The 17,422-nt window shown below is 44.8% G+C and overlaps 1 protein-coding gene across 2 annotated transcripts in view; it reads left to right on the top strand.

The window, feature by feature from the left end:
- The first annotated feature begins 504 nt into the window (after positions 1 to 504).
- Positions 505 to 17,422, top strand: part of POLDIP3 (DNA polymerase delta interacting protein 3) — a 388,271-nt gene continuing 371,353 nt past the window's right edge. For both annotated transcript variants that reach the window (XM_069652698.1, XM_069652697.1), the window contains exon 1: positions 505 to 728. In XM_069652698.1, coding sequence (XP_069508799.1) covers positions 670 to 728 — 59 coding nt within the window. In that variant the 5' untranslated portion in view covers positions 505 to 669. The remainder of the gene's footprint in view (positions 729 to 17,422) is intronic.

The raw sequence follows: 17,422 nt of genomic DNA, 5'->3' as shown, positions 1-17,422 counted from the left end.
AAAACAAAATCGGGTGATTTCACCCGCCTTTGCAGCACAAATGGTTGAGAGCTATGCTTACCCAGAGTCTTTAGTTTACTATTTTTCATCCCAAACATATCAGTCTTTGTCCTGCCCTAGGGCAGTCCAGCACCGAAATGCTAGGCAATACATTAATTTATATAAATAAGTGATACATCGAGATAACTCTTAAAAGTGGCCCTTGCAAATGTTTGAAAGAGATGCTGATGGGTCTCGTTTGAAAGAGATGGGTCAAGAACTCGTCATACATGTTCGATTCCAAAATCTGACAATAAGCTATGGAACAAAGCCGAAATTAACAGGCTACCTAACAAGGGAACACACATTTCGGAATCAACACAGTAGAATATAATAATAAATAGTATGACAACAGTTGCTCTAAAAACTAAGAAAATAAAAATAAACGTGATTTCGCAAAAGTTTACACTTCCTCATCAAAGATGGCTGCCATGGCTATATCTCCCATCTAAAGTATGCTTCGAGATTCGTTCTAGCACCAGTGTCATTGTGCGACCGTTCCATTGGTTGCGAGGGAACGGAAAGCGTCGCGTGGCCCGGAAGTGGTCGTTGCCCGTTTGCGAGGAGACGTTTGGACGCTTTCGCCCCTGGGTTCGCCTAACATCTCCTTTGAACCTCACGTGAGACGAAATGGCAGATCTGTCCCTGGACGACCTTATCCGGAAACGGGGGCTAGCGGCAGGGGGAAGGTAAAGAGGAGCTGAGGTTCTTTGTGGAAGTCTGGCTGTTTAATAGCCCCAAACCCCACCCACATATATGAAGTCTGCTCTCGTTGGCTTTTAAGAATCACGACCCCCGTTGATTGGTTAGAAGAGCAGTCATTCACACTAGGTAGATAGAGGCACAGGTAAGGAACCCCCATGGAGGTGGAAACAAAATATGTGGTCGAAGAGATCATTTTTAGAGTGGTTTATTGGGATGATTCGGTGTGTAAAGTAGTAGTCCGTGGGTGGAGTTCAGCTCAAACCAAAGGGGAGGAGGTCATAATTTATGGGAATATGTGCGAATAGTTCAGTTAGTAGAGTAGGTAAACCTATTAGGTTAGCCAGCCTCTCTGGTGGTGTGATCTACACAGTGCAATATTGAGCGTGGTTCTGAGTCGTCATGGGTGTATAATGTAATTAATGGGAGAACTCAAGATCTGACTACAGAAATGTGGTTCAACTTGGCTCCTGGTGTGTGGGAAGTGGGAAGAGTGATGGAGGTAGACAGTAGAATTAAATCCTAAGTTGATTAATGGTCTGGTGTTATCTGTTAGGCTTGGAGTGGCTTTGTTTTTCTGTGATTGTTATTGGTTATTTATAACACGCTTAATACCCAGCGGTTTCTATGCGTGGACCCGGGGATGGAACCTGTGTTGATCCACGTCGTCGTCTTGCTTCTAAGGCGAACACGTTGCCCCTGAGCTATCCTCTAGAGACAATGAAAGGTGGTAGGACAATTTAGTGCCAAGTCTGTTCGTTGGAGTGAAGTGGGTATTGCAGAAGCGAGGGGAAAGAGTGGTGAGTGAAAGAAGTGTTGTGTGCTATCTGCTAGCAAAGTAATAGGTTGCTTCAGAGAAAATGATTTGGATGCGTGCAGACACACACCTGAAACTACATCTAGTAAACATTGCATTGTGCTTTGGAACAGTATATTCTTATTGTATAAGTGCCTAACAACAAGCAAACAAATAAAGGCATGAAAGTCATCACTGGAGACAGTCCACAGCAGCATGCAGAAATTGCAGATAAAGAGCGCAGACTTTAAAATTCTTGGCAGATTTTAGAAATCCGCTACAGATCTTTAAATGTTTGGACAGTTCTAGCAAATTTCCTTTCTCTAATTGTGGAATTTGAGATCCCACAGAAGTATGAAACCTTTTTCTTCAGATTTTCTTAGTTTTCCCCCATATTTCTTATTTTTATTTATGTATTTGTAATGTGCCTGCGGGCACCGGACTGCAGACATAGCACAGTTAAAACAGAACAGTTAAAACGAGACAGGCAGAGCTAGAAAATTTGTATTGAAACAAGGGCTCATCATTTTGAAAAGGAAGGTTTTTAGAGCTTTTCTAAAGGATTTCAGATCGGGATCGAGCCTGAGAGCAAGGGGCAGTGTATTCCAGAAACTGGCTGCTTTAATGGGAAAAGATCTACCAAGGCCCTTGGTACGTTTAGTCGTGGGGCCCTGTATCAGCCCTAGTTCTAGCTCTAGTGGGTTGATATAATGGGGCCAGTGATTTGAGATATTCTGGTATAGTGCCAAAGAGGCAACGATGAACCAAGGAACCCACCTTGAAAGCAGTCCGTTCCTGGATGGGCAACCAATGCAGTTTTAATGTGTGATTTTCTGTGGATGTTGGTCACAATTCAGACCTCATCATTTTGGATCACCTGCCATCTCTTAAGGCTGGAGGAAGGCGCAGATTAGTAAGGAATTACAGTAGTCTGATCAGAAAAGAAGCTTGTGCTATTGTGGCACAGTTTCTCTCAGAAATGTAGGGGTGGATGTTCTTGAGGCGTAGATAGTAGTTACATGTGTGGTTAACATAAGTTGTGTGGGCATCTGCATTTAGAGAGGCCTCCAGCTGAACCCCCAAGGTTTTCACTTTCTGTTGGGTTTTGATTGCATTGTCTTTTAATGGGAAGCTACTGCAGTCTGTGCTCAGTTTGTCCCTGGCTTGTTTGCATCCGAAGATAATTCGCTCCGTCTTAACTGCCATTAAGTCCCATCCAATTCTCAGACATCCAGCTATCAATGACCGTAGATGTTGGACAAAGTTCTGGAGTCTGTGGCATAAATCCCAGTAAGTTCCAGGACAATTTGGGTGTCGTAAGCGTAGTTTGTAAAAAATGACACCCAGCTTGTCGAGAGCACAGAGGGACCTGATGTATAAATTGAACAGCAGCAGCGAGATAGATGCACCCTGTGGCATTCCACAGCGGATAGAAGCCGAGGAGGAGAAAGCAGGTCCCCACTATATTCTAAATTCACGGTTGGTGAGGAAGGAACAGAGTTCCTCCTTGGAATAGAGGCCTGAGTCCTTTAAACAGGTAAGAAGGTGTTCATGATCAATCATGATCAATGAGATCCACATCCCAGTCTTCCCTCTGTTCGTGATCTCCAGCATTCGAGTCTTAAGATCGACGAGAGCAGTCTCGGTGCTGAATGAAGGTCGAAAACCCGGTTGTCAATTGTGTAGGATACAATTGTACTCCACAAAGGATTGAAGCTGGTTGATGGCGCATTTTTCAAATATTTTAAGAAGAAAGTGTCTATTTGTAATGGATCTCAAATTTCTGGGTTCTCTAGGGTTGATGTTTTTTTTTTCTGGATGGGAGTGATTGACTTTTTTGATGTCGTCAAATACATATTTTTCCCTAAAAGAAGCATTGACTAGATAAGTCAGGAAGGGAGCAAACAAATCCTTGTGTTCCAAAATTAGTTTTGGTGATAGCAGATTGTAAGGACAAGAGTTGGGGCGCATGGAAGATGGCATGCTGCACATGTCTTGAATGGAGATTTGAGAGAATGAGAACTCTTGGAAATCCCGACCTTTGGGCTGTAAGTATTCCTGTTCCATATGGGAAGAGTTGTAAGCTTGGGCAGCTGTTATTTTGTTTTTGAGCATTTACAGTTTTTGCCTCACCGGCAGCCTGTATTGTAGAGCAGTGTAAATTGGTTGGTGTAAAGGAAATCTGTGATGCCATAGGTTTTTCCAGACACTTCAAGATTTCAAAAAAGCTTCCCGGTGTGGTTGGAAGAAGACTCGATTTGGGCATTAGGGAAGTTCTTCTTGGTTTCCTGAATTAGAGATTTATATAATTTGTCGGCTTCCTTCCATAAATACCTGGTGTCATTAGATTGGATTTTGAGCCACTGGGTTTCTAGAGCTTGTTTCCTCAGGAGTTTTAGATCCGGGGTGAATCAGGTTTGAGGAGTTGGGTTGTCCTTGACCTGTTCAGTTTTCATAGGGGCTGATTGGGCGAGCATTTGAGTAAGCAGTTCTGAGAAGGAAGATACCATGCTATCAGCTGGGTAGTATGGCTTTATATGGACATTATTTTTCTTAGGCAAGACTGTAAATCCTGGTTTGTGATTATTTTGAAATTTCGACCAGTGACTGTTTTTGTTTGATTAGGGGGCTTAGGTGAAGGGTGGGGGCTCTTGATATTGAGGCTAATAACAAAATGATCAGACCATATGCAGGGGCTAGTTGAGATGTTGTTAGCTAGGTGGTTCTTTGCCACCATCCAGTCAATTACATTATTTTTTACTGTAGTGGGTTCATTATTTTGGACTTCAAGTCCTATGCTGATGAAAGAAGACTCTAATTCAATTGCTTGTTTACCCAGCATGTTCCCTCGCCATCTCTTCAGATCAAGATATTGATAATTTCATTGTTAAAATCAGGCATGGGGTTAAGGGGCCTGTGGATGAGGACAATGTTTCTGCAACTATTGTTGGAGTCCTTTAACATGAAGGATTTTGCATCCGGTGCACAAGACAGGTTTTAGCGGTGATGGCCACTCCACCACCGTAGCCGAACTGCAGTTGGCGCCGAAAAGGGAGAAACCCATGGGAACTGCTGGGTTTATAAAAGGTCAGCTTGTATCCCGAATCCACATTTCTACGATGCAGAGTATATCCAGGTTGTTATCAATTATCAGGTCGTGGGGGCTATCTGTGATCTTGTGTTAAGGAGTGTAATTTTTAGTGTGGTTTCCTTGTGTATGGATATGTGGGCTTTTGAGTTTTTATCTGCATTAAAGTAGCTATACGATGGGATAGCGGAAAATGAGTGAGGGGGCAAAGAGGAGGTAGCAGCCTCTGGCGCAGTTTGATTAATGTATTTGGAAAGAGGAATACAATGAGGTTAGGAATCAGGATTCGAAGACCCTTGATCCAGAAAGTTTGATGTATAAAGAGGAGTGGCTGAGACGGGTTCCGTGAGACTGGACTGCTTTGGGGCTGCTGTAACGGTCTTCATTGGGGTAGTTGCAGAGTCTGAAAGTGTGGTGCCTGTGTGCATGGGAGTAGCCAGCGTGGAAGTCGTGAGGCTATCAAGTTTGATTAGCTTCTAGTTTGTTGATGCACGCTAATCGGTTGGCTGCCAGTGGCAGGGGGACTCTGTTGACTACAGGAGACCTGGAGGAAAGTAACACAAGTGGTAATCTGGAAGAGACTAGTAGCACTTACTTGGGCACAGTGATCCTGTGGCGCCATGGACACTGATGACCGGCTTGGTGCTGAAACGCCTGATGGTTCAGTAAGTAGAGCCCAGGGTTACCCGGGTAATGTAGTTCAGATGCGTAGTTCCTACACTCACGTTAACAAGAATAACAAATATAATGGATTACAAAGTAAAGTGATGTTTATAATGAAAATAAGAGTGCTTTATCTCTCTGCCTGATAATGTTAAACAAATAGCTGCAAGGCACGGCAGTACCTAAGAAGGAACACGCTCGCCAGCAATGACGGAACAATCGGGTAAGCAAATCCACGATAAAGATGTCGCAATCAAATGCGTGCAGCCTATACCTGCTATATCCATAGGTTTGGATGGCCTTTAATCACAGCACACGGGGTACAATGTTCTTGCAATTTGCAGATGAGGTAAGGGGCAGTGTGGGTACCCCACTCGTTTATGTAAGCTACTTCTTCGAAAGATTTGTTGAATAAGATCGATACAGTATCATGAACATTTTGTACAGAAAAAGGGCTGCTTGAGATATGAGGACCCATCATGTCTGTTTCATCTTCCTCAGTATGTCAGTTAGTAGGCCGAGAGGAGTCTCAAACCACAGTCTAGACGTTTGCCCGTTGAGGAAACGAACCATATTTGTCAGGCTTTTTGGACAGGGGCTACAATTCCTGGTAATTATTCCCAGAGGTCTACCATAGTGACTCCCACAAGCCAAATATCCTCTCAGTGTGCTTACCCACATGCCAGAATGAATTTCCACCTATGCCCCCAACTGACCACTGGCATTGAGACAGTGCATAGCTTCTGTTTCACATTTGTTCCGAAACCCTGCAGGGCGTTCTTCATGCAGAAATTAGTAACTGTAAAGGTGAGTGTGGATAAAAGGTGGAGCCTCGAAGTTCCCCACGAAGCTGTGTGCCTTTGCCTAAAGTGGATCAATGGCTGCAGGATGGTGAAGAGAAGCAGACTGACAGTGAAAGAAGGGGTGTTTTGGCCTAATATGGGTGACCAGTAACACCGCAATCTTGTATTTGCACTTCTTCTGTCCCCTTAAGTACTGATTTCTGCCTACACTCCTTGGAAAACTTGGTGCATGAGCTAAACCATGACACAAGCAGGTGTGCAGTTTTTTGAATATTTATTTTTTAAGAGGCTGTTCTTCTGGGGATAAGGCTGTCATTAGGGAATAAGAATGGGTTTGACTGATTGGTACCATAATATTAACACTTAAACAATTTGGTGAGATCTAAGCCAGTTGCAACGACCACACAAAGTTATGTTTTGTCCCTGTAGGCTCCTTTTTGTTGCATGGTCTTTTTCTGCCTTCCTTTGACAGGCAGGGTGTAGTATCCTGTGATACTAGGCTTGTGTAGTGTATGTCGACCTCTAGGCTGAATGGAATGTGATGATGTATGAAGAATGGTTGTATGAGAGTTCTCTGGGTGACTGTTGGTCACTATTGGAGAGATACGGGAACCAGAAGGATGCTTGGTTACCTCTCTCCTACATCTAACCTTACCTGTAACTAAGATATAATAAGATTTCCTTTTCTACATTACCTTGTCTGAAGTGGTTCCTGCTTTGTGATTAGTTGCATTGAGACCAGAGAGAATACTTCATTTGGCGAAGAAGGTTGGATGGCGGAAATTAACCATGGGCAGGAGTGCAGCTGTTTGTCTATGTAGAATTGCATGCCATGACGAGTTTGATGTGGATGCTGCAAGTAATGCTGAAAGTCCTGAAGAAGAAAAGCAACTGGGCCCAAAAGAGTGTGGAGTGTACGTTCCCATGCCTTGGAGGTTTGCTGGATGTTGCCTCTCTGGGAGCTGCAGGTTGGGGCCCAAGAGATGGCTGCTATTTTAAAAAGTGTCAGTGCCCTGCCCAGAGACCATCCGGCAGTGATTTAAAAAAACGAAGCAAAATATGATGGTGCTGCAGAACGAGGAAAGAGTGCATCTTTTAAAAAATTAAGCACTCAGTAGTGCCGCTGTGCTCGTAGAGCAGGGCGTTATGGGTCATGTAGTTGGAGTGCTACATGATAGACTGCTTTGCTGCGGACAGCCACTAGGAAGTGTTCCTTTGAAGATATCGTGGCTAGCGGAGGCAGTTGGAGGGTGCCTGCTAACACCAGCAGTTATTTATTTTTATTTATTTTTATTTATTGTTATTTTGTTAGGCTCTTATAAATGAAGTAAATAACTGTTTCAAAGTGCCAACAGGGAGGGGACAAGTGATGAGAAACAATAAAAATACATTTAAAAAGTAAATGCAGTTGTGGAGGGGAAGGACAAACCTACTATGCCTTGTGAGTATTCAGAACGTGCAAGTGCAGAAGGGAGAGAGAATGGGATAGGTGCTCGGGTGAACAGGTGAATTGCAGTGTGGGTAAGTGCGATCTACTTGGGCAGAGGGTGAGCCGAGGCAAGTGTTGAGGGTAGACAGAAGCTGGGTCGATTTGGTGTGGAAGGTCAGGGCCCCGAAGATGCATAAGGGACCTGGACACCAAATGAGCAACTGTGAGATTAGCAGAGGAGAGAGGGAGAGGAGGAGTTAAAGAGAAGGGTCTTGAGAATCCTCCAAAATTTAAGAAAGTCCTGCTCAATAGGAAGAAGGGGCGGCTGTTCCAAAGAAGGGAGCCAGCTGAGGAAAGCGATCAGCCTCCTGCCCTCTGTTTAGCGAAACGCTTGGCACTCAGAGTTGGTGCCAGAGGCACGCGGAGGTCTTGAGGGGGAATATTTAGTAAGAGAGAGTTGCAGATGGTGTTGTCCCCAGCCCCAGACAGCCTTGTGGATGATGAAGATGGATTTGAATTTAATCTGTGAAGCAACCGGGAGCCATTCAAGACTTTTTGGGGCAGGAGAGATGCAGTCCCTGGGCTTGAGACCAAGGATAAGTCTTGCTGCCCTATTATGGATTAGCTGGAGAAGTCGCAGAGTGGACGAAGTTGGATTCAGGAGGAGGCTATTGCAATAGTTGAACGTAGAGAGAACTAGGGATCAAGTAACACTGAGCTTCTGGGGGAAGGTGAGAAAAGATAGAATTCCTTGAGAAGGAAGAGCTGAAAGTGGGACTTCTGGGCAATGTCCTGAGTGTGAGGGAGGAAGGAGAGTGGAGTCGAAGATGACCCGGAGGTTTATGGCTTCAGAAGAGGCAACGGGGGTGGAGGGGTTCCGGGGAGAGCCCACGGAGGAAGGTCAGAGTGAAGGGAAGAAGTCTGGTGCAGGGGTCCCAATGGAAAGGATCTCCGTTTTGCTGTCTTTGAGGTAGAGATCATTGGAAGTGCACCAGGCCTGGATGGCAGAAAGGCAGTCGGGATGATGGAAGGTGCAAGAGGGTCAGCCGGGAGTTTGAAGAAGAGTTGTGCGTCTTCAGCAGTACACTGGCAGTTGGGGGAGAAGGAGGAGAGCCAGCTGAGCAAGGTAGACGTTAAAGAGCCAAGGCCAGCGACTAGAGCCCTTGGGGACACCACAGGTGGAGAAGGAAATGGGAGAGAAGGAGCCCAGGATGACTTGGGAGGAGCGGTCAGTTAGGAAGGAGTTCAGCCAGTCCAGTCCCCGCTCCGAGATACCAAGGGAGTCATGGAGCCTTTGTATGAGGTTGCAGTGGTTGACCGTGTCAAATGCATAGGAAAGGAGGAGGACAGCAGGAGATTTGGAATCCAGGGATGCAAGCAGTTCTTCACAGGTTTTCAATTTTGTCGATTTTATTATAATATAGTTATAATAAAGTTTTCAGTTGTGAAATATCTTTTCAATTTTCCATATCTGTGCAAATTAAAATTATTTTACAAGTCTCCGTTATGAAAGTGAAATAACCTCCAGCGCGTGTTTCACCACTTTACATGTGGATCTTCAGGAGGTGAGTGGTGTTTAAATCAAAATAACAATTTATTCTGAAATTGAATAAAAGAGAAAAATATAATCATTTTAGGATATTACACACAGTAAATATTTGTATTTGTCCTTTCCCCCTGAAATGAACAGCTTTCAAAAATATTGGAAGTCAACTAATTGCACTAGCAAATTAAAAATTAAGGGTTCATGCTGAAGCATCAAAACGTACTGAAGAGGTAAGAGAGGCATCTTCATGCCATTCTATTGAGCCCTTCAGAAACTCATCAGTTTTGAACTAATCAGTAAATTGCCACACCCCAAATTCTAATTTCCACTTTTTTATATTTTTGTACATTTTTTAAAATTTAATTTCCGAAAAAAGTTATTTTGATTTAAACATCACTCACCTCCTGAAGAACCACAAGTGGTGAAACACGCGTTGAGGTTATTTCACTTTCATAATGGAGACTTGTAAAACAATTGTAATTTGCACAGATATGGAAAATTGAAAAGATATTTCACAACTGAGAACTATATTATAATCCACAAAAAAGGAAAATTGAATACCTTGTCATTTACGCATGAACAACAAAGATCAACTTTTTCAGTCTCTAAATTACTGTTGGGCAAACACATCAGTGTATCTTTGTTAACGGAAAACCAGAAATATTCTCAATGAGTGAATGTTTGCACTATTGATATTGATATTTTATTTATATCGCGCTCGTACACAAGTGTTTCAGAGCGCGACCAAGCAAGGGAGGGGAACGGGGGAACAAAAATATTATTGGACCCAGTGACATTGAGAACGCGCAAGTGCATGGGAGAGTGCATGGGGGGTGGAAAGTGCGGAGCAAGGGAGAAAACCAGATAAATAATAGTGCAGCCAGCGAGGGCAAGTGCTGAGTGAAGGCAGAAGACAGGGTATGGATAAGTGCAGTAAGAAAACTGGGTGAGAGACTGTATGGGTACAGATACAGACCCCAGTGAAGGGGGTGGACCGGAGGCAGGGCGGGAGGGTGAGCAGGTACCTGGTCCCCGGAGACGGAGGGTAGGCCAGGTGCACGGTGCAGAGAGAGAACAGATCATCAGGTGAGAGGGGGGGGGGGGAGAAAGCGGAAGCAAGGAGGAAAGTCTTGAGGTGCTTCCGGAACCAGAGATGGTTCTCCTCAGGTTTCAGAGTGGCAGGGAGGCAGTTCCAGAGGGAGGGCCCCAGCCGAAGACAGATCTACCCCCCAGCTTGTTTCTTCGAAAAACGACTGACCCTGAGGGAGTTGGAGGCAGAGGAGCCAAGAGCTTGAGAAGCGAGGTATTTGCAGAGGTATAGCTGAAGGTATTTTGGACCCACGCTCCAGAAAGCCTCGTGGACAAAGCAGAGGTTTTTTAATTTAATCATTGCATCCACTGAGAGCCAATTGAGAGATTTCAGCGCTGGAGAGATGCAATCACAGGGCTTGAGGCCAAGAACAAGTCTTGCAGTCCTGTTCTGGAATGGTTGCAGAGGGCAGAGAGTAGAGGTGGGTAGATTTAGAAAGAGGCTGTTATAATAGTCCAACCTAGAGAGAACCAGAGCTTAGGAGACAGTGAGCTTCTGGGGGAAGGAAAGGAAAGGCAGAGTACCTCTGAGGAGGTGCAGTAGGAAGTTTGACTTTTTAGAGACATCGGGGATGTGGGCGGAATAGGAAAGTGTGGAGTCAAAGATAACCCCTAGGTTCTTAGCCTCCCAGGTGGGGGTAGGAGGAGGGCCAAGGGAGACCGGCCAGAGAGTGAGGGGGAAGGTGGGTGAAGGTGTGCCAATGAGGAGGATCTCCATTTTGCTGGCATTCAGACAAAGATCATTGGCGGCACACCAATCTTGAATGGAAGTTAGGCAATCATAGATGAGAGAAGGAAAGGAGGTGGCCGAGGGCAGCCTGAAAATGAGTTGTCAGCATAGCACTGGACATTTGAGCAGAAAAAGGCAATGCAGCGGGCAAGAGTTGCCAGGTATTAGTTGAAAAGCCAGGGCAAGGGGTTAGACCCCTGGGCAACCCCACAGGTAGAGGCGGAGATAGATGATGGGAAGGACCCAAGTTGGACCTGGAAGGGTTGATCGGTGAGAAGAGGTCAGCCATGTCAGAGCCTGATCGGTGATACCCAGGTTATTACTTTGAATTAGTTCACAGGTTTTCAGAAGAGCAGTTTCCATGCTCTGAAACCAGATTGATAGTCATGGAGACCGCCAACAAGTCCAGTGTGAGAGTTGGGACAGGGCCAACTTCTCAGGAAGAGGGTGATAGAGATGGGGCGGTAGTTGGTTGGACAGGAAGGGTATGCCGACTGTTTTTGAAGGAGGGGGGGCACACAAGGGAGTTCCTGAGGGAGGAGAAGGAACCCATAGCAAAGGAGTGGTTACAGAGATTGGCGAATGCAGGGCGAGACAGCTGAAGTTGTCCTTGATGATCTTGAATGAGCAAGGGGAAACCTGTTTGGAAGAGACCTTCATGGAGCGGACAACTCTGGTGACTTCTTCCGGTGAGACATGGGCAAAGAAGGAAGGAGGAGGATGAGTGGCCAAGGGAGATAAGGGGTTGAGGGATGGGATGGGGGAGTGAGTTGTTCAGGATGTCCAGAGTTTTGGTGATGAAGTGAGTGACGAGTGCGTTGCAGAGGGCCTGAGAAGGAATAGGAGAGGCGGATACTGCGGAAGGGTTGGCAAGTTCCCTGCAGATTTTGCAAGGCTCGGCTGTGTTAGCAGTGCCACATACCTGTACATGAATTTAGGACCTTTTCCTGGCACGGATAGAGACTCTGTATTGCCTTTGGAGCAGGTGGCTGGCCAGTTTGTCAGAGGATGAGCCTGAATGTTCAAGCCAGCGCCCTTATAGCTTTGTTCTTTACGGCAGAGAAACATTGGAGGAGAGAACGTGTATACATCCGCACCATGTGATGACTTGCATGGATCCAGCATGTCATCCATTCCGTTGAGTTTCGTTTAATTTTTTAGATAACTACGCAGGCTGTAGTTATGGCGTAGGTGTATGAATCAACATTATAGAGCTCTGTTGGTTAATGCTTCTGCATCGCAGAACTCGTCGGGTTTGGATGGGAAGCCATGGCTTGTGCTCAACATAGCAACAGGTGCATTACATTTCAGCGCAGAGCTTCTTTCATATGAGGTACTTTTTTAACCGGTGGGATCAACAACAAAAGACTGGATACTTGTGTGGAAGCGCACAGTGAACGTAGTAATGGTAATCGACTGCTGTGCGTGGCTGTTTTAAACCGATTATAGACGGTGCAATGTATTGGTGCACTGTGTAGTAATGTTCTTGTACACTAATCAGTGTGGTGGCTGTCTATGGAATGTGAGGGTGTCGGTGAATTGTGATGGTGTCATGTCGAGTTTTGGTGTGGTTTGAATGGTGATGTGTGAGGGGGACAGTTAGTGACCTGAGCTGGTGTGTGGACGGGCCAGTGTAATTCTTCCTATGCTACACTAAGAGATGGTGTACAATTGAGCATGAATAAATTCTATGAATTTACCTGATGTTCAGAGCTGTACTGTGAAGAGCCCATCTTCCATTATTTCACACTGCCAGATCGCAGCGTGAAATTCCTTACGCCGGATATATTTCGGTTTCGATTTGTTAAGTGCTGCACGGAGAAAGGGAACCTTATCTTTACAATTGTACGCTGATGAAGTGCATTACCTCCGATGCAAAAAATAAATTGGTTGTCTAATGTCGTGCAGAATATTGCTGTGGCCTTAGGCAGTGTGATACCTTTAATAGAAGTGTAGGCAACATGGATTTGTATTGTAGGCCTATGTGAATTGGGAAAATTGGGCATTCCGGATCGTTATGTGAAAGAACAGTGTATTAGTGAACCTGGATGTGTTTGCAAGAGATGTTGGTGAATGGCACAACGTTGAGGCTTATAATTATTGAAGTGCATGTGTATACTATAGGTTTTAATTTCGTTAGCATTATTGCTTATATTGTGACAATGAGATGTTTTAAAATGAATGGAGATCAGTAGGTTTATATTCATGAGTGAATGGGTATATATATTTTTTTAACATATCTTTATTGGCATTTGTCAAACATTTCCACCCCCCCGAACCCACCCCTTGGGACTGCAATGTCTGCCTGTGGAGTACAGGGACTATGTAATTCTTTAATTGTACAGGGGTTCCACCGTGTGTGTTCACTAGCTATTGTATGTCCAGCACTGTATGTTTTGGGGTACACTTTTGCTCGCTCCAGTCCCGTCCAAGTGACCCCACGACAAACAGACTGACAGTTGGTCAAGTCAAACACTTTATTCTTCCATCTTTCGCGAAAGGGCTGGACTTCTAGCATCCTCGGAGGAGAATGAGAAGTGAGGCCCCTCCCATCAAATGCACATAGCTTATATACAGCTCGATCATCATTCATTTTAATGGCATGCACGTACACAGGAAATTATGTTTGCTTAAGTGCCAGAAAGCTTAATCATATCATTCGTTTCATGTTCTTTAGCAAAGGAGTTTGTAAGCACATTCTTGTGGTAAGCTGATAAGCTTGCAGCTGCGCAAATACCGACCCATGCCCTTATCACTCGTGTCATTAATGATTAATATGCATTTTGTCGTGCCAAACCTCAAACGTCCTTGTCCTTCCATTCTTCCCAGAATTTATAACGGGACATGTAAATTTTGCAATATCGCCTTCTCGCACGCTATCGCCCCTCCTTGTTCCAAGGTCCTCGACAAAGATCTTGCTTTGCCATAAGCACAGTTTGCACATTTCTACATCCCCAATTAGTCCCTTTTGCTAATACAGAGCAAGATCACATGCTAATCTTATACAAATTATCCATCTCTTGTGACCACATGATTTGCTCCTGCTTTTCCCTTTCTCTAATGGGTACAATTAGTATTCTACTGCAGCAATCCACACAGCACCTTATTAATATTGGGAAGCACTGTAGGCATAAGCAAAGGGCCAGCACTATTCCTGTTATTCCCAGTATTGGGGTCAGCAATTTCCAACCTAAATCCTTCAATAATTTCCTCCACCAACTATCCCCCGTTCCTACGTTAGTGGATTGTTTCAGCTATCTTGTGCAACTGGGATACTCCTGCCACCACACCTTCACTTGTATCAGGATTGTATACGCAACACTGGGATCCTACCATGGTGCAAACTCTGCCCCTTCCTGCGGTTAATATATCTAGGGCATACATGTTCTGTAATGCAAGTAATCGTATTGCCTTCATCTCATACATTATATTGTAAGTATATCGGTCGTTTCACTTATCACTGCTTCCACATTCTAAAGAGTTCAGGAATATCCCTACTGGGAGTGTCATTCCCTTTACAATGTCAATAAATATTTCTAAATCGTTGTCAGTCTGATCTACAACTAAAGTCACCATGTTTATCCCTCTATGCCTATGTTTAATATGCATTTCCTCCTGAGTGTAAATCATAGCAGCTGGTACCACCCTTACAATATAGCAATATCCGGAAACGTTCTTGGGGTGCCACAGATATGCCTTCCTATTACACACATATGCATACCCTTCGGTCTGACCTGTTCCATGCCTCAATATAGTGAAATCATAGGTAATATTGCAACCTATGTCGGTACCCTCTACAGCACGTTTGAAACATACTGTTTTCTTAAGGAGTTCCCTGTTTACTGGAAAAGGGGCTGGCATGGCCCGACTGATTGTGTCCAAGCCCTCTGAATCAGCCATTGCCACCCCCTCCTTCGTTAGCTTGGAGTCATAAGTGGATGTGTTGCTGTTTTCAGGCCATCGACCTATTTGGCATATCCTATCCTTTCTCATTGGTCCCTTTTAGACGTAATACCTTCAATGCTAATACCGCACAGCTTGCATATTCTGACATTGCCAACGCATAAACGGGCACCCCATCCTCCGCATGTTGGGGCATATGGCTGCAAATACAACTATTTGATACGTTTAGTGCCTTTTGCGTTTAATCCGTCAGCTTTACATACACATTTTTACTTGACTCATTATCTTTTATGTATGTCATTATCATGTCTTTCCTTGGTATGCACATAAAGTTTCAGTATCATTCGTGGGAACTTCTACAGGGAGTAGATGTTTTAATGGATACATCGATGGATGCTCTAGATACCACAGGAATATACTCGACCCAGTCATCACGAGAATTCCCACAGTGCACAATATACTATTTTCTTTCGTTGTGCAAGCATACCTGTCAACCTTTGCTTTGACCTTCTTCTAACCAAGCAGTGCCACTCTTTCCATTTTTTCTTTTTCGAATATAATGTATACACTTAACAATTGGTTGGAGCGTCTAGTGTTCTGTGTGACCAACCTTCACACCTAAAAAATTTCACTATTTAAAGCTCCAATGTCTTTGCACCCTAAATGTACAGGGTTCCCTGGTAACCCTTGACCAATCTGTCCCGCGTCTCGTGGTGCCTGTCCCCGTAACAGGGAACGCCGAAGGCCCTTCGAGGCGACTGCTCACATCTAGTTGTGCCTTGTCCCAGGAGGGGAGCGCTGGAGGCCCTTCGAGCAATTGCTCGTCGTTTCAGCCTGGCACATATACCTTTCGTGATCTCATATTGTACCTGAGGGCATCCGTGGGAAGTGGGTCTTGGGCCGAAAGTAAAAGATCTGTTTGTAACTAGGGTGATCGTGCTACTTCTAGAGCCGCCGTTCACTTAACATGATTTGCGTGGTATCAGTGTGGTTTGCTATCCACCTTCACCGTTGTCTGTGTTAAAAGTACCTGGGAGGGTCCTTTCCAGCGCGGTTGCAAGCCGCTGGTCCTGTCCAAGGCCTTCAGAGCCACCCAGTCTCCTGGTTTCAAATCATGACCTGTTCCATTTGGTGGCAGGTGTGCTGCATTTTTCACCTCCGCATGTATGAAAAGAAGCCTGTTAGTCAATGCAATACAGTACTGCTGTAGCGCTGGCCATGCTTGTTCAGACAATTTCTTTGGATTCACAGGAGTACCAATACTGGGCAGTCGGCCCATCACTATCTCGAAGGGGGACAGCCCGTGAGTACGCTTGGGCGTTGTCCTTGTGCTCAATAGTGCCAGAGGCAAGGCGTCTGGCCATTTCAAGCTTGTTTCTGCACACACCTCTGCCAACTTGTTTTTCAGAACCTTATTGGTGACCTCTGCTGACTGGTGGTGGAAAACTGCGTGGAATCTTTGATCAATTCCCAATGCCTTACGCACCATTACCACTACCTCACCCATGAAGTGTGGCCCATTATTTGACCACACGTAGGTAGGGACTGTATACAGTGGCACACAATGTTTCAATATGCAATTTGCAGTAGAAGTAGCACTCTTATCTCGAAGGGGGAGGGCTTCCACCCAACCAGAGTATCTGCATTTCATTACCAGGCAGTAAGCAAACTTGTTTACAGGCCCTAAGTGTATGAAGTCCATGTATACTACTTCGAAAAGCTGTGTGGGTAGCTTACAGTGTCCTGCCGGGGCCGGCATGCCCTTGCCAACATTGTACATTACGCACATTTCTCAATTTTTGCCCATTGTCTGCAGCATGGACCAATTCATTTGTTCTCCCAGACAGTCTTCAGCATACTTTCCATTGTTCTTGCATTTACATGTGCGACACTTACTACAACATGGAGGTAAGTGTTTGACAACATCCATCTTTCAGTCACTCCATTCACCCCTGCCCCATTCTCAAGTTGGTCAATGTCTGCGTTCATGTGCTAGTTCTTTCTTTCTTCTTCTGTAGCATCCTCTTGGATTCTTGCCACATCCAGCCCCTCTTCCCCCATCCCACACATATATTGCCTTGTTGCATCATCTGTACAATTCTCTGCAGCATATTTGGCAGTCATGTCTGCTTAATCGGTCCCTTGAGACTCATAATCTATTACCTTACGGTGGGCTGGGCATTTGACCACTGCTATTCTAGTGGGCAATATCAGAACATTCAATAATTCACATATTAGTACAGCATGTTTAACCTTTGTCCCCTGTGATGTTAGGAACCCTCTTTTGGGCCAAAGTTTCCCAAAGTTGGAAAACACTCCGTGTGCATATGCTGAATCAGTATATATGGTGACGCTCTTGCCTTTGCTACATCTCAGTGCCTTGATCAATGCATGTAATTCTGCTGCTTGTGCAAACTTCTCCGGGACTCTCCCCAAATCTACTATGGTCTCATCCGTTGTTACTGCGAAACCTGCCACTGTTTCTCCTGATTCCAACTTGTACCAAGATCCATAACAAAACAATATACCATCTCAATTTTCCAGGGGCCTATCTTGCAGGTCTATTCTCCCTTTTCTGCTTTCTTCTTTTCTGATTTCACAATCGTGCTCCACTTAATTTTTGTTTGACTGAAT

This window comes from Ambystoma mexicanum, chromosome 3p (assembly GCF_040938575.1).
Source record: "Ambystoma mexicanum isolate Mex_15411 chromosome 3p, UKY_AmexF1_1, whole genome shotgun sequence".
In the NCBI taxonomy this organism is placed as follows: domain Eukaryota; kingdom Metazoa; phylum Chordata; class Amphibia; order Caudata; family Ambystomatidae; genus Ambystoma; species Ambystoma mexicanum.
Note: the sequence above shows the minus strand (reverse complement) of the source record. Positions and strands in the feature narration are given on the sequence as shown.